At 39.2% G+C, this 15868-nt stretch overlaps 1 protein-coding gene across 1 annotated transcript in view; it reads left to right on the forward strand.

Moving 5' to 3' along the window:
• Window positions 1-244: 244 nt before the first annotated feature.
• The window catches only part of Atp6v0d2 (ATPase H+ transporting V0 subunit d2), a 47482-nt gene continuing 31858 nt past the window's right edge, over window positions 245-15868 (forward strand). The window contains exons 1-2 of the mRNA XM_031368769.1: window positions 245-482; window positions 13063-13234. Of these exons, the coding sequence (XP_031224629.1) occupies window positions 353-482; window positions 13063-13234 (302 nt within the window). The 5' untranslated portion in view covers window positions 245-352. The remainder of the gene's footprint in view (window positions 483-13062; window positions 13235-15868) is intronic.

Raw genomic sequence — 15868 nt, forward strand, 5'->3', positions numbered from 1 at the left:
ATGTAACTCATAATTAATGTTCAGATGTGGAAATGGTATATTTGTAACAACATCCTGGTGTCATTGGCAAAACTTGGCATGACCTTGGACTGTACGAAGGAAGAGATGCCAGGACCCCTCCTTTCATCTCTCCTCCTGACAGATTCTCTCTGGCGTACTTAGACCATTTGGCTGACTCACTGTTGCTGTAAAAACAAGACCCAGGCACTGTGTTGACTGCCTCTGAAACTGGAGCAAACTAGTCAGTAGCACCCTGACTATCAGCTGAGAGACCACAACACCCACACTTTCCCAGACCAGGGCCAGTTTTAAGTGGCTATCCGGGACTCAGAGCCACTTCAGCCTGAGCAACATGCTTGAGACTGCAGAGCTGTACTTCAATGTGGACCATGGCTACCTGGAGGGCCTGGTGCGAGGATGCAAAGCCAGCCTCCTAACTCAGCAGGACTATGTCAACCTAGTGCAGTGTGAGACCTTGGAAGGTAAGCCCCTCACCTGATCCCATGAAAGCAAAGGAACAAACTTGATGTGGCTGTCTGGACGGCTGTGAGCTCCTGGGCAGAAGTCCGGAAGAGGTTCCTGGCCCTGGAGTTCAGGTGCCCACAGGCCTGTGGTTTAGGGGCCTTCGTGGTGAGAAAGTAAAAGATCTCCGTTTCCCATATTCTCTACAGGCAATTTAATATTTCCTTCCATTGTGAATGCTGTATGGAGAAGCCATGCAGTTGGTATAATCATTGCCTGGGATTCTTGACACCCAGAAACCCACAGTGTCCCCTAAAGCTGTTGCAGATATTTTCAAGTATAGTAATGTTTCTATGGTTTGCAATTAGAGTAGATGGTACATTTATCTTTTAACTCCATTTGTAATGTCTCAATAAAGAGCATTTTTAAGATATTGTGATAATTATACTTTAAAGTACTATATTTCCTTTGTCCTATCTATTTTTATCCATGTAATTACAAACCCTATTTACTAAGAATCTTCACCAGCCCACTTAGAGTCTGTGTAGAAAAAAAAGAAACAGGTAATATATATTTGGCTTGGAGAGATTTTTGTCTAGCTCCAATTTTTCAGTATTGATTTGAGAATTTGTCTGAGATTTGCCTTTGGCTGAAGGGCAAGGGAAAAGGAAAATCCAGAAGTGTGGTGGATCTAACATGGACCCTTAAAATCCTGACTTTGACTTCTGCTACATCTAAGTTAGTGACCTGGTTTTTCCAAGCCTCTGAGCCTCGAAAGCCCTCCCATGGGCCCCTGGTAGTAATTCCTATTTAGTTATAAGGGAAGAATAGCTAAGCACTCAGTAAATGATAATTTCTCTTAAATGACATTTTTCTCAAACATTAACAAAAAATACACATTAGTACCATTTTATTAATAAAAGCAGCCTTGCTTATTTATTTTGAGAGACATCTAGGTTATGCCAGAAGACGTAAGTACTGTGGAAAAAACTTTTAGAAATTAATTAATAATTTAGGAAAGTAATTAATTAGTAGATACAGAGGAGAACAAGCCATATTTAAAAAAAAAATCTGATGGTGACTTTTCTGGCTTCCTTGTAAGGCTGAGGGGAACTGAGATCACTGTTCTACAGTTGTGACTGGTTACAGCCAGAGTGAAATGCCCAAGGTGAGATCAGCCTTGCTCTGCCCTTGATTTTTTTTTTTTTTTTGTATAACTAGATCTTTCAGATGATAATTCTATTGGCTACAAACAATGATACATAATTCCAAATACAGCATATTCACTTGGGAGTTTGATGACTAAGAAATGTTAATTACTTACAGAAATGCATGTAAAAATTAAAGTAGAAGAAAAACAAAAATCTTAACATAGGACAGAATACTTACTCAGAGAGAAGTCAGCTGTTTGGATAAATTTTATATAGTTTTGAGTGAAGCCTCTACAAGCAATAAAAATGCTAATGTAAATCCAAGCAACAATTATGATGCTTTTTTGACACCAAACACATATTGCTCACAAAAGAATTCAGAGAGAAATCAAAGAAATTGTGTCAAAGTCAGAGAAAGAGTTCTAGGATAGAAAATGCAAAGAGGATACTAATCAAGAATTAAAAGTTACCACCAGAACCAGCAAGATGGCTCAGTGGTTAAGAATAAGTTCTGCTCTGACAGGGGACCTGAATTCTGTTCACAGCACCCCCACTGGACAGCTCACAGCCATCTAATATTGTCAGCTCCAGGGGCATCTGATGCCTTAGGCCTCTAGAAGCACCTGCATTCACATGCAGATAACCACCCCTTACATACATATACTCCTAATTTAAAAGGAGCCAAATCTGTTTTTTTTTTGGTTGTTTTTTGTTTTTGTTTTTGTTTTTTAAGTTACAAGACATTTTGGCAAGGGGAGCTTTAACCAAAAGATTCTATTGAAAGTGAAAGGGAAGAAGGAAATGTATCTTGCCTAGAATAGCCACCTAGCTGAATTTAGTATCTTTAATATCAAGAAAAAATTCAGACCCTTTTGGAGACATCAGGATTCTACTGTACATGTGCCCACACACACTGTGGACCACCTGACAGCATCCCTGTATCCTAGTTAACAAACTTTGCCGCTTGCATCATTGCTTTATAATCATTACACCTTGTGATGTTCTCTCTTTCTTTTCAATATGTATTTGTTTTCAATTATTAAGTTTCCGGATATCTGTGCAGACTCAGAACTCAGAAGGACAGGCTGACTCAAGAGAATCTCATGATACCTTACAGGGATTGTCTCCAACCATACATGATGCTGTTTGCCAGTATACCAGACTACTATTTGGAGATACCCAGAAATACTGACAATCAAAAATCAGTAAACCACATTTGAGTTACCATAGATGCTGAAAAGTTAGAAAAGAAAACATTTAAAGAATTTTTAAAATGTGTACATATGTGCGAGTACATGTTTGTATACATGAGTGTATGTTATGGCACATGTATGTAGGTAACCACAGATGTCAAATGAGAGCATGGGATGCCTTGGAGCTCTCCAAGCAGAAGGTTGAGCACAACCTTATATGGTGAGAAGCAAGACATAGCCCTTGCAAGACTGGCAAGTACTCATAATCTCTGAACCACACCTCAAGCCTCTTAAGTAAGGATGTTTTGCCTGCAGATAGATGAAGCCACTGAGGCTTAGGATAACTGTGATTAATCTACAGGCCAGCAACAACAGAAAATAGAGTTATCACTGTCACTTAGTGCACTAAATTTCTACTCAGAGGTACACAATGTATATCAGGAGACATGGCTCAGTGGTAAAGTACTTGCCACTTACCCAGCCATGCAAAAAGCTCTGGGTAACATCTCCAGCAACACACACACACACACACACACACACAGTAAGAGAGAGAGACAGAGACAAGGACACAGAGAGACAGAAACACAGAGAGACAGAGACACAGAGAGACAGAGACAGAGACACAGAGAGACAGAGAGACAGAAAGAGAGAGCATGAATATAGCCATGATATTTTGGTGTCAACTCTGTTTTGCTAATATAAACAATACAGACGGCCTACTTAGTTCATTTCTAGAGTGTTAAGAATTCAATAGCTCTGAAAAGCAATGTATTTATTGCTTCTATGAATATGCAGGTACCTTCTGAACTACTTCAGGATTAAGAATCAATCAAGAGAACTTGCTGGGGTGCAAATTAAGGACACGAGGGCTTCTGTTTACTTTAGTGGAGAATGCACTGTATAAACTGTAGATAAAGAAGAGAAGGTAGAACTTTGCTCTCACAGCAAAATGTTAAAGCAGGTGCATTTTGCAAAAGAAAAGCTAACTTGGCAAAGGCTAATTGTGTTTCACTGTTTTAAAGCCTGTTGTGTTTAAGCATCTTCTGATGTGATAGCAACTGGCTGTTTAAAAAAGAACACAAAGTATTTCAAGTAAGTTTAGAAGGCACAAAATAAAATTGTCTAGGAAAACTTTAGGAGTCTTCACATTCAGGATTGTGCAGGCTTGCGAGTGTAACTGAGCAAATGTGCTCAGTAATACTCAGCCATTCCAAGTCTGACCCTGACTAATGCAAGCACGAACTAGTCATGAGAGCCATTGAGTCAGTCTTTCCTGGGAACAAAAGAAGGAAGCTATTACCATGTTAAAAGTTAACACATTATTTTCAGAATCTTGATTGCAAATACTTATGTAAATAGTCTTAGCTCTTAGAAAACAACAAGATGGAAACAATAATACCTGGAGTTTAGTAATGAATAATATCTTTCTGAGTAGGATCAAAGTGTGTACAGGCTCTCAGTATGAACGAGACTCTAGATGCGATTTTCACATTTTTTGCCTTGCCACAGAAGGGAATGCAAGCCACCCATTTTATAGTTCTAACAATTGGATCTCTTTAAAGGAATTGATTTTTAGTCTTTCTCCAACTGTACCTTCAAGTAGGAACTAATTTAGCCACCATACACTAACTCTTTCTAGGTAGGGCCAAAAAAGTAAACATGGATATGATATAGTGCCTGCCTTAAAAGGTCTCTCATTCTAGAAAATGAAATGGCTAAAATGAATAAACTCATAAGAAGGGTGTACTGGATGGTTTTGTGTGTCAACTTGACACAGGCTGGAGTTATCACACAGAAGGGAGCTTCAGTTGGGGAAGTGCCTCCATGAGATCCAGGTGTAGGGCATTTTCTCAATTAGTGATCAAGGGGGGGTAGGGCCCCTCGTGGGTGGTGCCATCCCTGGGCTGGAAGTCTTAGGTTCTATAAGAGAGCAGGCTGAGCAAGCCAGGGGAAGCAAGCCAGTAAGGAACATCTCTCCATGGCCTCTGCATCAGCTCCTGCTTCCTGACCTGCTTGAGTTCCAGTCCTGACCTCCTCTGGTGATCAACAGCAATATGGAAGTAAGCTCAATAAACCCTTTCCTCCCCAACTTGCTTCTTGGTCATGATGTTTGTGGAGGAATAGAAACCCTGGCTAAGACAAATGACAATGGAGAAGATCTCATCAAAATTCCAAATACATAAAAACAGTGCCTGGAAATTCCATATCATATCCCATCGGACTTGCACTCATGTGAGAAGACATGTATGCAAATACTCCTCATTGTGATACTTTTTGGAACAGAAAAAGATGAATGCTGTGTTGGTTACCTTTCTATTAAAGACAGAAGGGTTTATTTGATGCTCTGGTTCCAGAGATATGTGTCCATGATAGTGGTAGAGCTGAAGCTGAGAGCTTACATTTTAAACACCAAACAGCAGAGAAAGAGAATGAGAAATGGCACTGAGGCTTAGAAATCTCAAAGCCCACCCACAGTGAAATACTTCCTCCAGCAAGGACCTTAAATTCCCTTACCAATGCCACCCACCATCTTAGGGATCAGGTATTCAAATTCCAAAGCCTATAAGGAATATTCTAATCCAAACCTCCATAGGTGCCACTCAAATGTCCATCTGTAGGAAACTACATAAGTTTGGGAACATTCGTATAATTGAATATTCTACAGCTAGAAAAAGATTAAAACCCAAGAAGCAAGTCGAAGCTAGTAGAAGTGATAGACCACCAAGGCGTCTTAAGTGAGCTAAGCAAAGAGAGTGCCATGTAGAGTGTGGTATGTTTTAGTCTCTTAAAAGATGATAGATTTTTAAATGTCTTAAAATTTTTTTTAATTATGTAGATGCAAAAAATGTTTAAGTATTTAAAGGAAACTAAATACAAGTATTGTAATAATTACCTGAAGACAAAAATTAGTGCTGGATATATGTGAATATGATAGATGAGAAATATTAAAAATTTTCCTTATATATACACATACAAATTAAAGAATAAATTGTATGTCAAAGGGTAAAACTACATAGAGTAGATAGACTGTTGTTCCACAGACTTTCTTTGAACTACTACATATGATTTGTGCTCTCATTCTAGCACTTAGATTTGTTTTGAATTTAGAATGTATATGCAACACTGTCATTCTTCCAAGCATACCAGTGGTTTCCACTAGGCCACAGTGTCAGCTGACTTCTACCTGTCCTTATTTCAATCTTCAAGTCCAAAATGTTTTCACTATTTTAGACATATTCCTTCATTCACAAATTCCCTTCATCGGACTTTCCTGGAAAATCTCTTCCTTTTCCTATCTAGCTACAGATATTGTCAGTAAGGAAAAATCACTAAAAATTAAAAAATACAAAAAATGGTTAAAATTTATGCATGAAAGTGAACCAAACTTGAAACATAGTATTTGAGGAATACTTACCCAGATGGCTTTGGAGGAAGACTTAAGACACATAAACATTCTGTACATTTGGGGGAGCCAATGACTTACAAGGAAACAAAAGGCAAGTAAATCAGGCTGGTGGTAGCATTACAATCACTGAAGATGAGCTTCAAGTTTGGGTTGAAGAAAATGTTGAGGTGTATTGGAAGTCAGATTATGAAGGCCATGATGCTCAATACAACGCTAGACAAAAGTCATGCCTGTGTCCAGCAACAGACTTGCTGGCATGAAAAACATGAACACACCACCCTTCAGGCCTCAGTTTCTTGGTCTATGAAATAAGGATCAAGAAAAAGTTAAGTGATAACAGTCATTAAAATCATCTTATTAGTGGTAAAAACACTTTATGCATTCTATTAATCTTATTTTAAAATCCTTAAAACACCCAGTGGCTTTTGTAAGTCACTTGTAAGAGCATGGCAAGATAGAAACGGTTCTTAACGAAGAGTAAATTGTTTACTAGAAGCTCCTTAAGAGCAAAGAGCCTAAGAAATTCAATTAACAGATTGACACAAGAGTCTGAGTGTCAGATGATCCTCCTAAACAAGAAAAGGCAGAGTGGAAGAGATCTGGAGATGCCTATGAGTCCAGCAGTCAGAAGGCTAAGGCACATAGGTCTGGAGTTTAAAGCTACCCTGAACTTCATTTGCAAAACCCTAAGACCCTAGTAAGGGAGTTAGGAGAAGCCAAAGGGAAAGAGTGGGGGAGGAGAGTAGGAGGGGGAAAGGAAGGAGGAGGACAGAAGGAGAGGAGAGAGGAGGAGCTGGAGGAGAGAGAGGAGAGAAGGAATGGAGGGAAGAAGAGAGGAGATGGAAGATTCAACATGCTAAAGCACCAAAGAGAATTACAAAGTTTTAATACTGTGTGAATATTAAGCTAGCAAAATAGAGGAAGAAGTGCCTGATTTTATACATACTAATTACTTTTTTTCATTGTTGTGACAAAATATCTGATATGCATGACTTAAAGAAAGTCTTAGTGACTCTCATACCCTTGGGGACTACCAGTCTACCTTGGCACAGAAGCCACAATGGGTCAGTCCATGTGGCAGGAGCTTGGCTGTGGTCTCTTCCCCTCTTTGTGGGTTAGAAGCAGAGCAAAGACTGGTGTCGAGAAAGGGCTATAATCTTCCAGGTCTTCTCCAATTGTTTCCTAGCTAGACGTACTAAGTAGACTCTATGACCCAAAGGTTCTACAAGCTCCAAAACAGCACTATCAACTCTACACCAAGCATCCTAACATATGAGCCTGTGGGAGATATTTCATATCTAAACCATTACAAATATATGTATTAAAATCTAGATAATTATTAAATGGAACTGGGTATATCAGTTGAGAAATTCCTCATTTAGAGAATAAAAATCAGCATTCTTAGACAATTACATTGTTTAGAATTAGATGAATACACAGAAGAGAAAATTAACATTTTGAAGCAGTTTGTATATACTGCCTCTTCACATACTGCATTTGTCTTTTTAAAGGTGAGGATTAAACCAAAGTTATTTATCTCTTGCCATAGCCTGCATGTATAGTCTCTCTCTCTCTCTCTCTCTCTCTCTCTCTCTCTCTCTCTCTCTCTCCCTCCCTCTCTCTCTCTCTCTCTTCCCCCTCTCTCTCTAACTGGTGCTGGAGATGGTACTCATGCCATAAAAGCTTTCTAATATTTTCTGGATCAGGAAACTGAGAGAAAGATCAATAGGTGTCCTTAAACTTCACACTAGTGTAGTTGGAAAATGGAAAGTGTTCAATTACTTCATCAGTGCCCTGGATGATGGCATGTCTAAAGGAATTCCCCTTGGCATAACCTCCAAGATAGAAGAGATCTTCCTGTTGTTTTTTGGTGGTTTGTCTGGGTTTCTGTTGTTGTTGTTGTCATTTGTCAGAATCTCCCTAGGTAGCCCAAGTTTGTCTCAAACTCTGGTCTTCCAGCCTCAGCCTTCAGAGGGGTAGGATTACAGACATGTATCAGCACACCTAGCTCTCGATTTTAAATTTTAAAAGCAGGTCCAAACAGCAAGCTTCGTAAAATAAAATAATTCTCCAAAACTAACTGCCAATCAGTGAACAGAAAGTAATGGCCCCGGTATTGCATCATTTACTAGCCACCTGGCTTTGGACCTAGCCCTTCAACCTTAGTAGAAATGTTTTACACCTTGACCACAAACATGCATTCAGGTTTACATAGATACAGTTCACTCTGTGAGACACTCTACCCTGTGTTCAAATAACCTAACAGACTTCTTTTATTCTATTGCTGTTTAGAAGCTATTACATTGATGTAGTATGTAAAAACATACTGCATTCTGCAAAACATCATATTTTCTCATTTAATGAGGAACAGACTATGCACCATACTGCCTCTACTAATAAAATGCTCTGAGGACAGCTCCCTCGCTTCTTAGTGGCTTGGAAGATCTGTGCCTTGCTCTTCACAAAGAAATAATCTCTTAAATGAATCTATTAAAGCCGTTCAATTCCTACAGTAAAGACACTTGTTTATCCAGATGAAGTTGATTGCAAAGTCGGTTGCTGACACACCTACTTGGATGAGCATTTAGGAAGATGCAAGAGAAAAAAAATAATGAGCCTGTTTTGAAAACTATACAACCCTGAGCACTTCTGCAATGTCTGTTGGATCATGTTAATGCTGGGGAAGGAAAGAGGTCCCTTACTCCATTTTCCAGGACTTCAACATTCCGAGATTCCTCCTGGGTCTGGAACAGAGATGTTTCACTGCAGCTTCTCATTGGCAGAGAAAAGGTTTGAAAGTTATTTAGCTTAAAAGAAACATATGTCACTGAGCAAAATATCATGGTTTTGAAAGAAATACCACCACTTCTGTAGCTTCTGTTGGCAAATAATCCTCAGTAGTGAAGAAACAAACTGCAAAATTACATGAAAATCTGCACTGCCAAAATGACAGCCAAACAAGGCATGGCACAAAGTGTAACTGCTTAAAATTGAGTTAAAAAGGTAATTGATTCAATAAAGAGGATCTGGAATACAAAATTTACTCAAGACACTGAAAAAAGAGTTTCGCCGTGTGATCCGTCGGCCAGCTATGAGGGCCATGCACTCACAGCTCAGAGTGGCTCCCGCTTAGCCTCACGGTAAAGGTAGCAAGCTTTCCCTGTGCCCACGTACTTATTTCTTCACATTCAATTCTTCTGGCCCCCTACAATCTTTTCTGTGATGGCATATTAAAACCTATTTTATGATGTACGTATTTTTTATAAATTAACTTTGTTTTTTACAAACATAAAATATAAGTGTTATACATATCAATGGGGGTAATATTTGTTATGTATATTCAAAAAGTATACTATGTATACTATAAATAATATATATTATGATATATATATATTTACACACACATGCATATATAGTATACAATACATACATACATATATAAATAATATATTTTATGATATATTATATATACATACACACACATATATACATATACATATATATATATATATATATATTTGTGATGCTTTAATCTTCATTGTTGAAGTAACAAGATTTGAAGTCAACTAAAAGATATAGGAAAGTGTATTTGAGGGAATTTCCATAGAGGCTCAAGTGAGAAGCGAAGACCCACTCTTCATGGGTATAGTATTATCCTCTGAGTGGATCCCAAACTGAATAAAAATTAGTGAGTGGAAGAAGCCAACTGAGTACCACCAGCATGCCTCTCTGCTTCCTTACTGGAGATTCAGTGCAAAAGATGCCTCACCCTACCACCCCCATATCCTCCCCACCATGAGTACTGCTTCCTTTTAAAAGACTTACATGTTTTATTTTATGTGCATGAGTGCTTTGCCTACATATATATCTGTGCACCACATGCATGCCTGGTGCACACAGAGGTCATTGGAGCCCTAAAACAGGGCTTAGGGATGGTCATAAACCCTCATGTGGGTACTGGGAATTGAATCCTGGTCCTCTGTGAGAGCAACCAAAGCTCTTCACTGCTGAGACATCTCTTGGCTCTCTATCCCTTCTTAAGCCAGGAGCCAAAATAAACCATTTTCTTCAAGCTACTTCTGTCATATATTTTGTCATATTTAAAAGCAAAGTAGCTAACACACACTACATTACGTTGTCATTTATTTACTTGGTTTGTTTATGTAGAATCTTGCTCTTTATCTCAGGCTGGCACCAAGCCCATAAATGCCAAGATTACAGACATATAATACCATGACAAGCTACCATAACTTCATACTCTAACTATTCAACATAAATTTAATCTGTGGTCAGTCTACTCTGCAAAAAGCACATTGAAAATTTTTTACTCCTGTCTATAATGTCAACAGAAATGGATTATTGTTTTTTATTTGTTGTTAGAGGCAGGCTCCTACTATGTAGCCTTGCTGGCCTGGAACATACTGTGTGACTACTATGCGATGACTTGCTACGAGGCCAGCTTCCTCAAACACATAGAAATCTGTCTGCCCCTGCCTCCCTCATCAGTGCTGGGATTAAAGGCACGTACCATCACACTCTGTTTCACACTATATACTGAGAGCTCTACTCACATATGGTCTGTTCAGTCAAGCAAATTAATATAAGCATTACCTACCATACCTTTCATTGTGAGAAGTTTTAAAACATATTCTGTTGATGATTTGAGATATAGAATCCTCATTCTATATCTAGTTACCTTGTTCTGCAATAGCTATGTTGGTATAGTCCTCTTCCAGATATATTGTATCTTTTAACACCTGCTCAACAGCAGCACCCTCCAGGCCTATCCCTGTAACCACCAACCTCTTCTCTCCCTCTATAAACTCCATTCTCAGGGTTCATATTTCAGTGTGATGTGAATGCCAAACCTGCCCTTCCGAGTCTGGCTTATTTTTCTAAACATATCCTCTGAGTTTATCTGCAATATCATAATTCCTTTCATTTTTAAGGCTGAATAATATTTCCCTTGGGTTTAGCCCACATTTTCTTTGTGCATCTATTGATAGACATCTGAATTATTTCTGTAGCTTTGCTACTGTGATTAATTCTGCAATAACTGTATATGTGCAAATATCTCTTCAATGTGCTGATTTTAGTGTAATTGCTTAAAATTTGAGTTAAAAAGGTAATTGATTCAATAAAGAGTATCTGTGATACAAAATCTACTCAAGGTACTGAAAAAGAATTTCACGGTGTGATCCCTCTGCCAGCTATGCACCCAGTATTGGGATTACTGGATCGTGTGGTAGGTATATTTTTAATTTCCATATCTCCCACTCAACTGTGAAGCAAACTGCCATGAAGAAGGCAGTTCAGAAGGAGCCCATGGAACTTGAATCATGGTTCATTCACATCTTGGTGGATCAAGAAGCAAGGATATTAAACCAGAACCAAATGTTAACATCAAAGCCTGCTCCCCGTAATCCTATTCTGTTAAATAGGCCACAGTCCCAGACTCCCAATGCAGCATTAGCAGCTGGGAAACCAGGGGTCAGAGAGATGAGTCAACAGGGAACATTCAAAACACAGCAGGTGCTGTGCCACAAGGAATAGCAACATGTTCTCAAATTCACATCAATGAGCTTAAAGAATTTTGTCAAAGAAAATTGGAGACTTTACAGGGTATGTGAGCATGATTTCATTGACTGACAGCAAAACACAGGATTTGAATGAGTTTGAAGTCAATTAAACATGGCTTTGAATCCCAGTTTGCTTATTTTATTCTAGAGAGTAGGTTGGGATCAACAGTAACAAAATATGGCACATATTTTGAGGCAGGACAGACAATAAAATGAAGCTGGAATTGTCCAGTTCTCTGGCAACACAAATCATCGACATTTAAAGAATAGTGGTGCAGAAACAATGCTTGAGTCTTAGAGCACAATATGTTCTCTTCTAGTTATAGTACAACCTCCATATGACTCCACCATTGTGCTCCTCTCCCTGGACTTTAGCTTCATCATCCGTAACAAAAGAACACTGAAATCCATCCATGGGAGCTCTCTACCTCACCCTGTATCTATGTCAGCTCTTCCCAATCTCTCTTTTCCTCAAGGTGGACAGAGCTTTAACATTTTCAAATTTCCTAAACTACTCACAAAAGATTAAATCTGGCCAACATAAAGCCGCCTTTAGTGAGGGTTATACAGAAAAACAGAACTGAAAGATTTAGTGTATGTTGCAATAGGGAATTTCACTAGAATGGCTTACAACCCATAGGTTCCCGATGGTTCTACAGTGACCCCCATCTGCATGCAGGAGGGGCCGATAACCCATTGTTCCATGAAACTGTGCCGCTGAAGGCGTAAATGATGCCTCGATAGTTCCCTGGTATTAAGTTGACGAGATCACTCAGTGGTCAACAGCAACAATAGAAGAGACATACTTGACTAGTACGAAGTGAAAGCTGTCAAGCAAAGGACACTTTTCTGTGTATCTGGACCTCCACCAGAAGATCCAACCTACTCTGAGGGGGAGAGCATTTTCCCTTGGGTTAACCTTTAGTGGAAACGATCAGCCCAGAGTTCTGTCTCTCAGTTGACTCCAGATCCCATTAAACTAACAGTCAAGATTAACCACTCCGGCCTAAGGATCTGTTTGTTTACTTGCTTGTTTTTAGCTGCATGAAATAATACTAAGTTTCTTAGATAATTTTGGCATTCTTATGGTGTGCTTCAAAATTGGTGTTCATATTGATTGACTCTTTCATTTCTTTAAAGATCAACACTCTTCTCTAGTAATGTGTACATCTCTGTTAAAGTCTAAGAAGATAGCAAATATGCCTCTATCTTAAAGTTACCACAAACACATCTCCAAGTTTAACTTCACTTGGGAATGCTTTATATTTTAGATCTGAAAATTCATCTTCAGACCACTGACTATGGCAACTTCCTGGCTAATGAAACAAACCCTCTCACTGTTTCCAAAATTGACATGGAGATGAGGAAGAAGCTCTGCAGAGAGTTTGACTATTTCCGGAATCATTCCTTGGAACCCCTGAGCACATTTCTCACTTATATGACGTAAGTGGAGCTCTGGTAAACCCCAGTGTGGTGGATGATGACCCCTAACAGTTAAAAGAGGGACAGTGGGCCTGAGTGTATGTGATGGACCTTCATATGGTCTGTAATTTTGAATACATAGAGATTTTAGCAACTGGTAAACAACCTAGTATTTTAATAGAATAGACATGTGAATATTAAGCAGATGTGAGATGGTGATAATCGCCAAATATAGTGATTTTGTTTTAATAAATATTCAGCATGGCTAACCCTGGAATTGTGACTCTTTTACATCATTCATAGGGTGGCGGAAGACATCACAAATTGCTCTAAAGATGAAGTCTACCTTCCTCACCTACCTGGTCCCCTGCTCCCAGACCAAGACTATGCCAGCCTATGCTTTCGGCATAGATGCACATGCTTTACTCCCTTATCAGTAGTTTCAACTTGTCGATGTGTGTGCTTCACATTCTAAAGGAAACTACAATGCTCACATAGTAACTAATGGCACTTAAACGATTCCAGTGCTCACAGAAGCCATTTGAACTACCTTTGTATTACTTTAGTTATCCCAACTTAAAAAAAAAAAAGACTTGGAATGGATATGCTGTATATTATAAAGATCAAATTTATAAGGTACAATGTTGTAACTAATAGACCTAAGTTCTGCACAAGTGCCTAGCACTCAGGCATGTGGTATATTCATTAATATATATATGCTGGACTGTATAGATCTAAAAGTAGAAAAATAAAGTGAAAGAACAGGACTTTGTATGTGATACTGTGCTCACAAATAGACAGAAATAAGGAAAGTGTTAATGAGTCAAATAAAGTGAGCATTGGAGTGCATGTAAGAAGGGCCTGGGAGAAAACTATGGATCTAGAGATAGGTTCTGAGGAACAGGAGTAAAGGTGAGGGCAGATGAGAAGATGGCAGAGGGGCCTTCTAAAGAAGGTCTTAGCCCCTGCCTTTATGACTGTCTGTAAAATGAAAATGGTGCTACCGTACTGTAGTACATCCATCATCCCTTCTTCTGTTCTGCAAATATCATCAGCTCTGAACTTAGTCTACTGAAAAAAAGACTGAAAATAGGGGTATTCAAAATGTCTGCTGAGCTGATCAAAACTGGATGGATGGTGTGTCTTCGTGTAGATTGCCCTGATGTTGTTTGTATTTTGATGTCAATTTTGTTTTCTCAAGAGGGTCTGCCCTGAAGAGGAGTGGATCATGTATTTAGGTGATTTTATGTGAACCTTCTCCCCATTTTAACTGGTCAAATAAAGGCTAGATTGGACAGTAGGAGGGAAAGGTGAGGCTGGAGGTTTTTGAGAGGGGGAAGAGAGGAAAGAGGAGAGAGAGAGGAGGCAATGGAAGAGAGAGAGAAAAACAGAGGAAGAGGAGGTAGAAGGAAGATGGAACAGAACCAATAGAACCACATGGCCCAGAGAAGCTGCAGGTAGCAAGGGATCTCATAGCTGGGGAATGGAGTAGTGTAGTGGTAAATCTGCAATCTAGGTGTGCAGCTTAGAAATATTGTAACTGAGTTGTGTATTTTTTGCATGGGCTTATTGGTGTTGGAGATTTATTGCAACAGTACCAGACTTTGGATTGAAGAGAAAATGTGTCAGTTAGAAAGACTTCTCACATTATATAAGATATGTATGTGAATCTAAAAAAATGGCAACTAGAAAGTACTCCTCAGAAGTAAAACTACAATCCAAGCTTAGTATGAGCAAATCAATGTGAACTTTCTGCCATTAGTACTGGACAAGACCAGAAATTAAGGAAGGCTCAGCTCTTTGAGATTTTCTACTGTATCATGATCTTGGAGGGTCAATTTCACTTCATGAATAACATTGTCAAGGAAAAAACTATGGCTGAGTTCGTTGTGTAGTAGAAGCATACTTTTTAGCCTGTGAAACACCCTGGGTTCTATGACCCACATTTCATAAAATGAGGAAGAAAGAGGGAAAGAGAGGGAGAGAGATAAAGAAGAAGAGAGGAAAAGAATGAAAAATCAAGAGGCATAATTATAACTTTCCTGGAGTTCAGAAAAACATAAAAATTGCCATATTCTATATATCCCTTTAATACTCACTGTCCTAGTCAGGGTTTCTATTCTTGCACAACATCATGACCAAGAACAAGCTGGGGAGGAAAGAGTTTATTCGGCTTACTTCCATATTGCTGTATATCACCAAGGAAGTCAAGACTGGAACTCAAGCAGGTCAGGAAGCAGGAGCTGATGCAGAGGCCATGGAGGGATGTTCCTTACTGGCTTGCTTCTCCTGGCTTGCTCAGCCTGCTCTCTTATAGGACCCAAGACCTCCAGCCCAGGGATGGCACCACCCACAAGGGGCCCTACCCCCTTGATCACTAATTGAGAAAATGCCCCACAGCTGGATCTCATGGAGGCACTTCCCCAACTGAAGCTCCCTTCTGTGATAACTCCAGCCTGTGTCAAGTTGACACACAAAACTAGCCAGTACACTCATCCAGTTCTTCTCTCCAGTGTTTCCACTTCTTAATTTCTTATGTGTTTTTGATAAAAATATTTACAAGCATGTGTCTAATAACACATTCCCTAACCATCCCTCCATATTTCAGATGTATACAGACAGCATACATCCTTCTGGGCCTCTCTCTCTCTCTCT

This window comes from Mastomys coucha, unplaced genomic scaffold (genome assembly GCF_008632895.1).
Source record: "Mastomys coucha isolate ucsf_1 unplaced genomic scaffold, UCSF_Mcou_1 pScaffold14, whole genome shotgun sequence".
Taxonomy (NCBI): domain Eukaryota; kingdom Metazoa; phylum Chordata; class Mammalia; order Rodentia; family Muridae; genus Mastomys; species Mastomys coucha.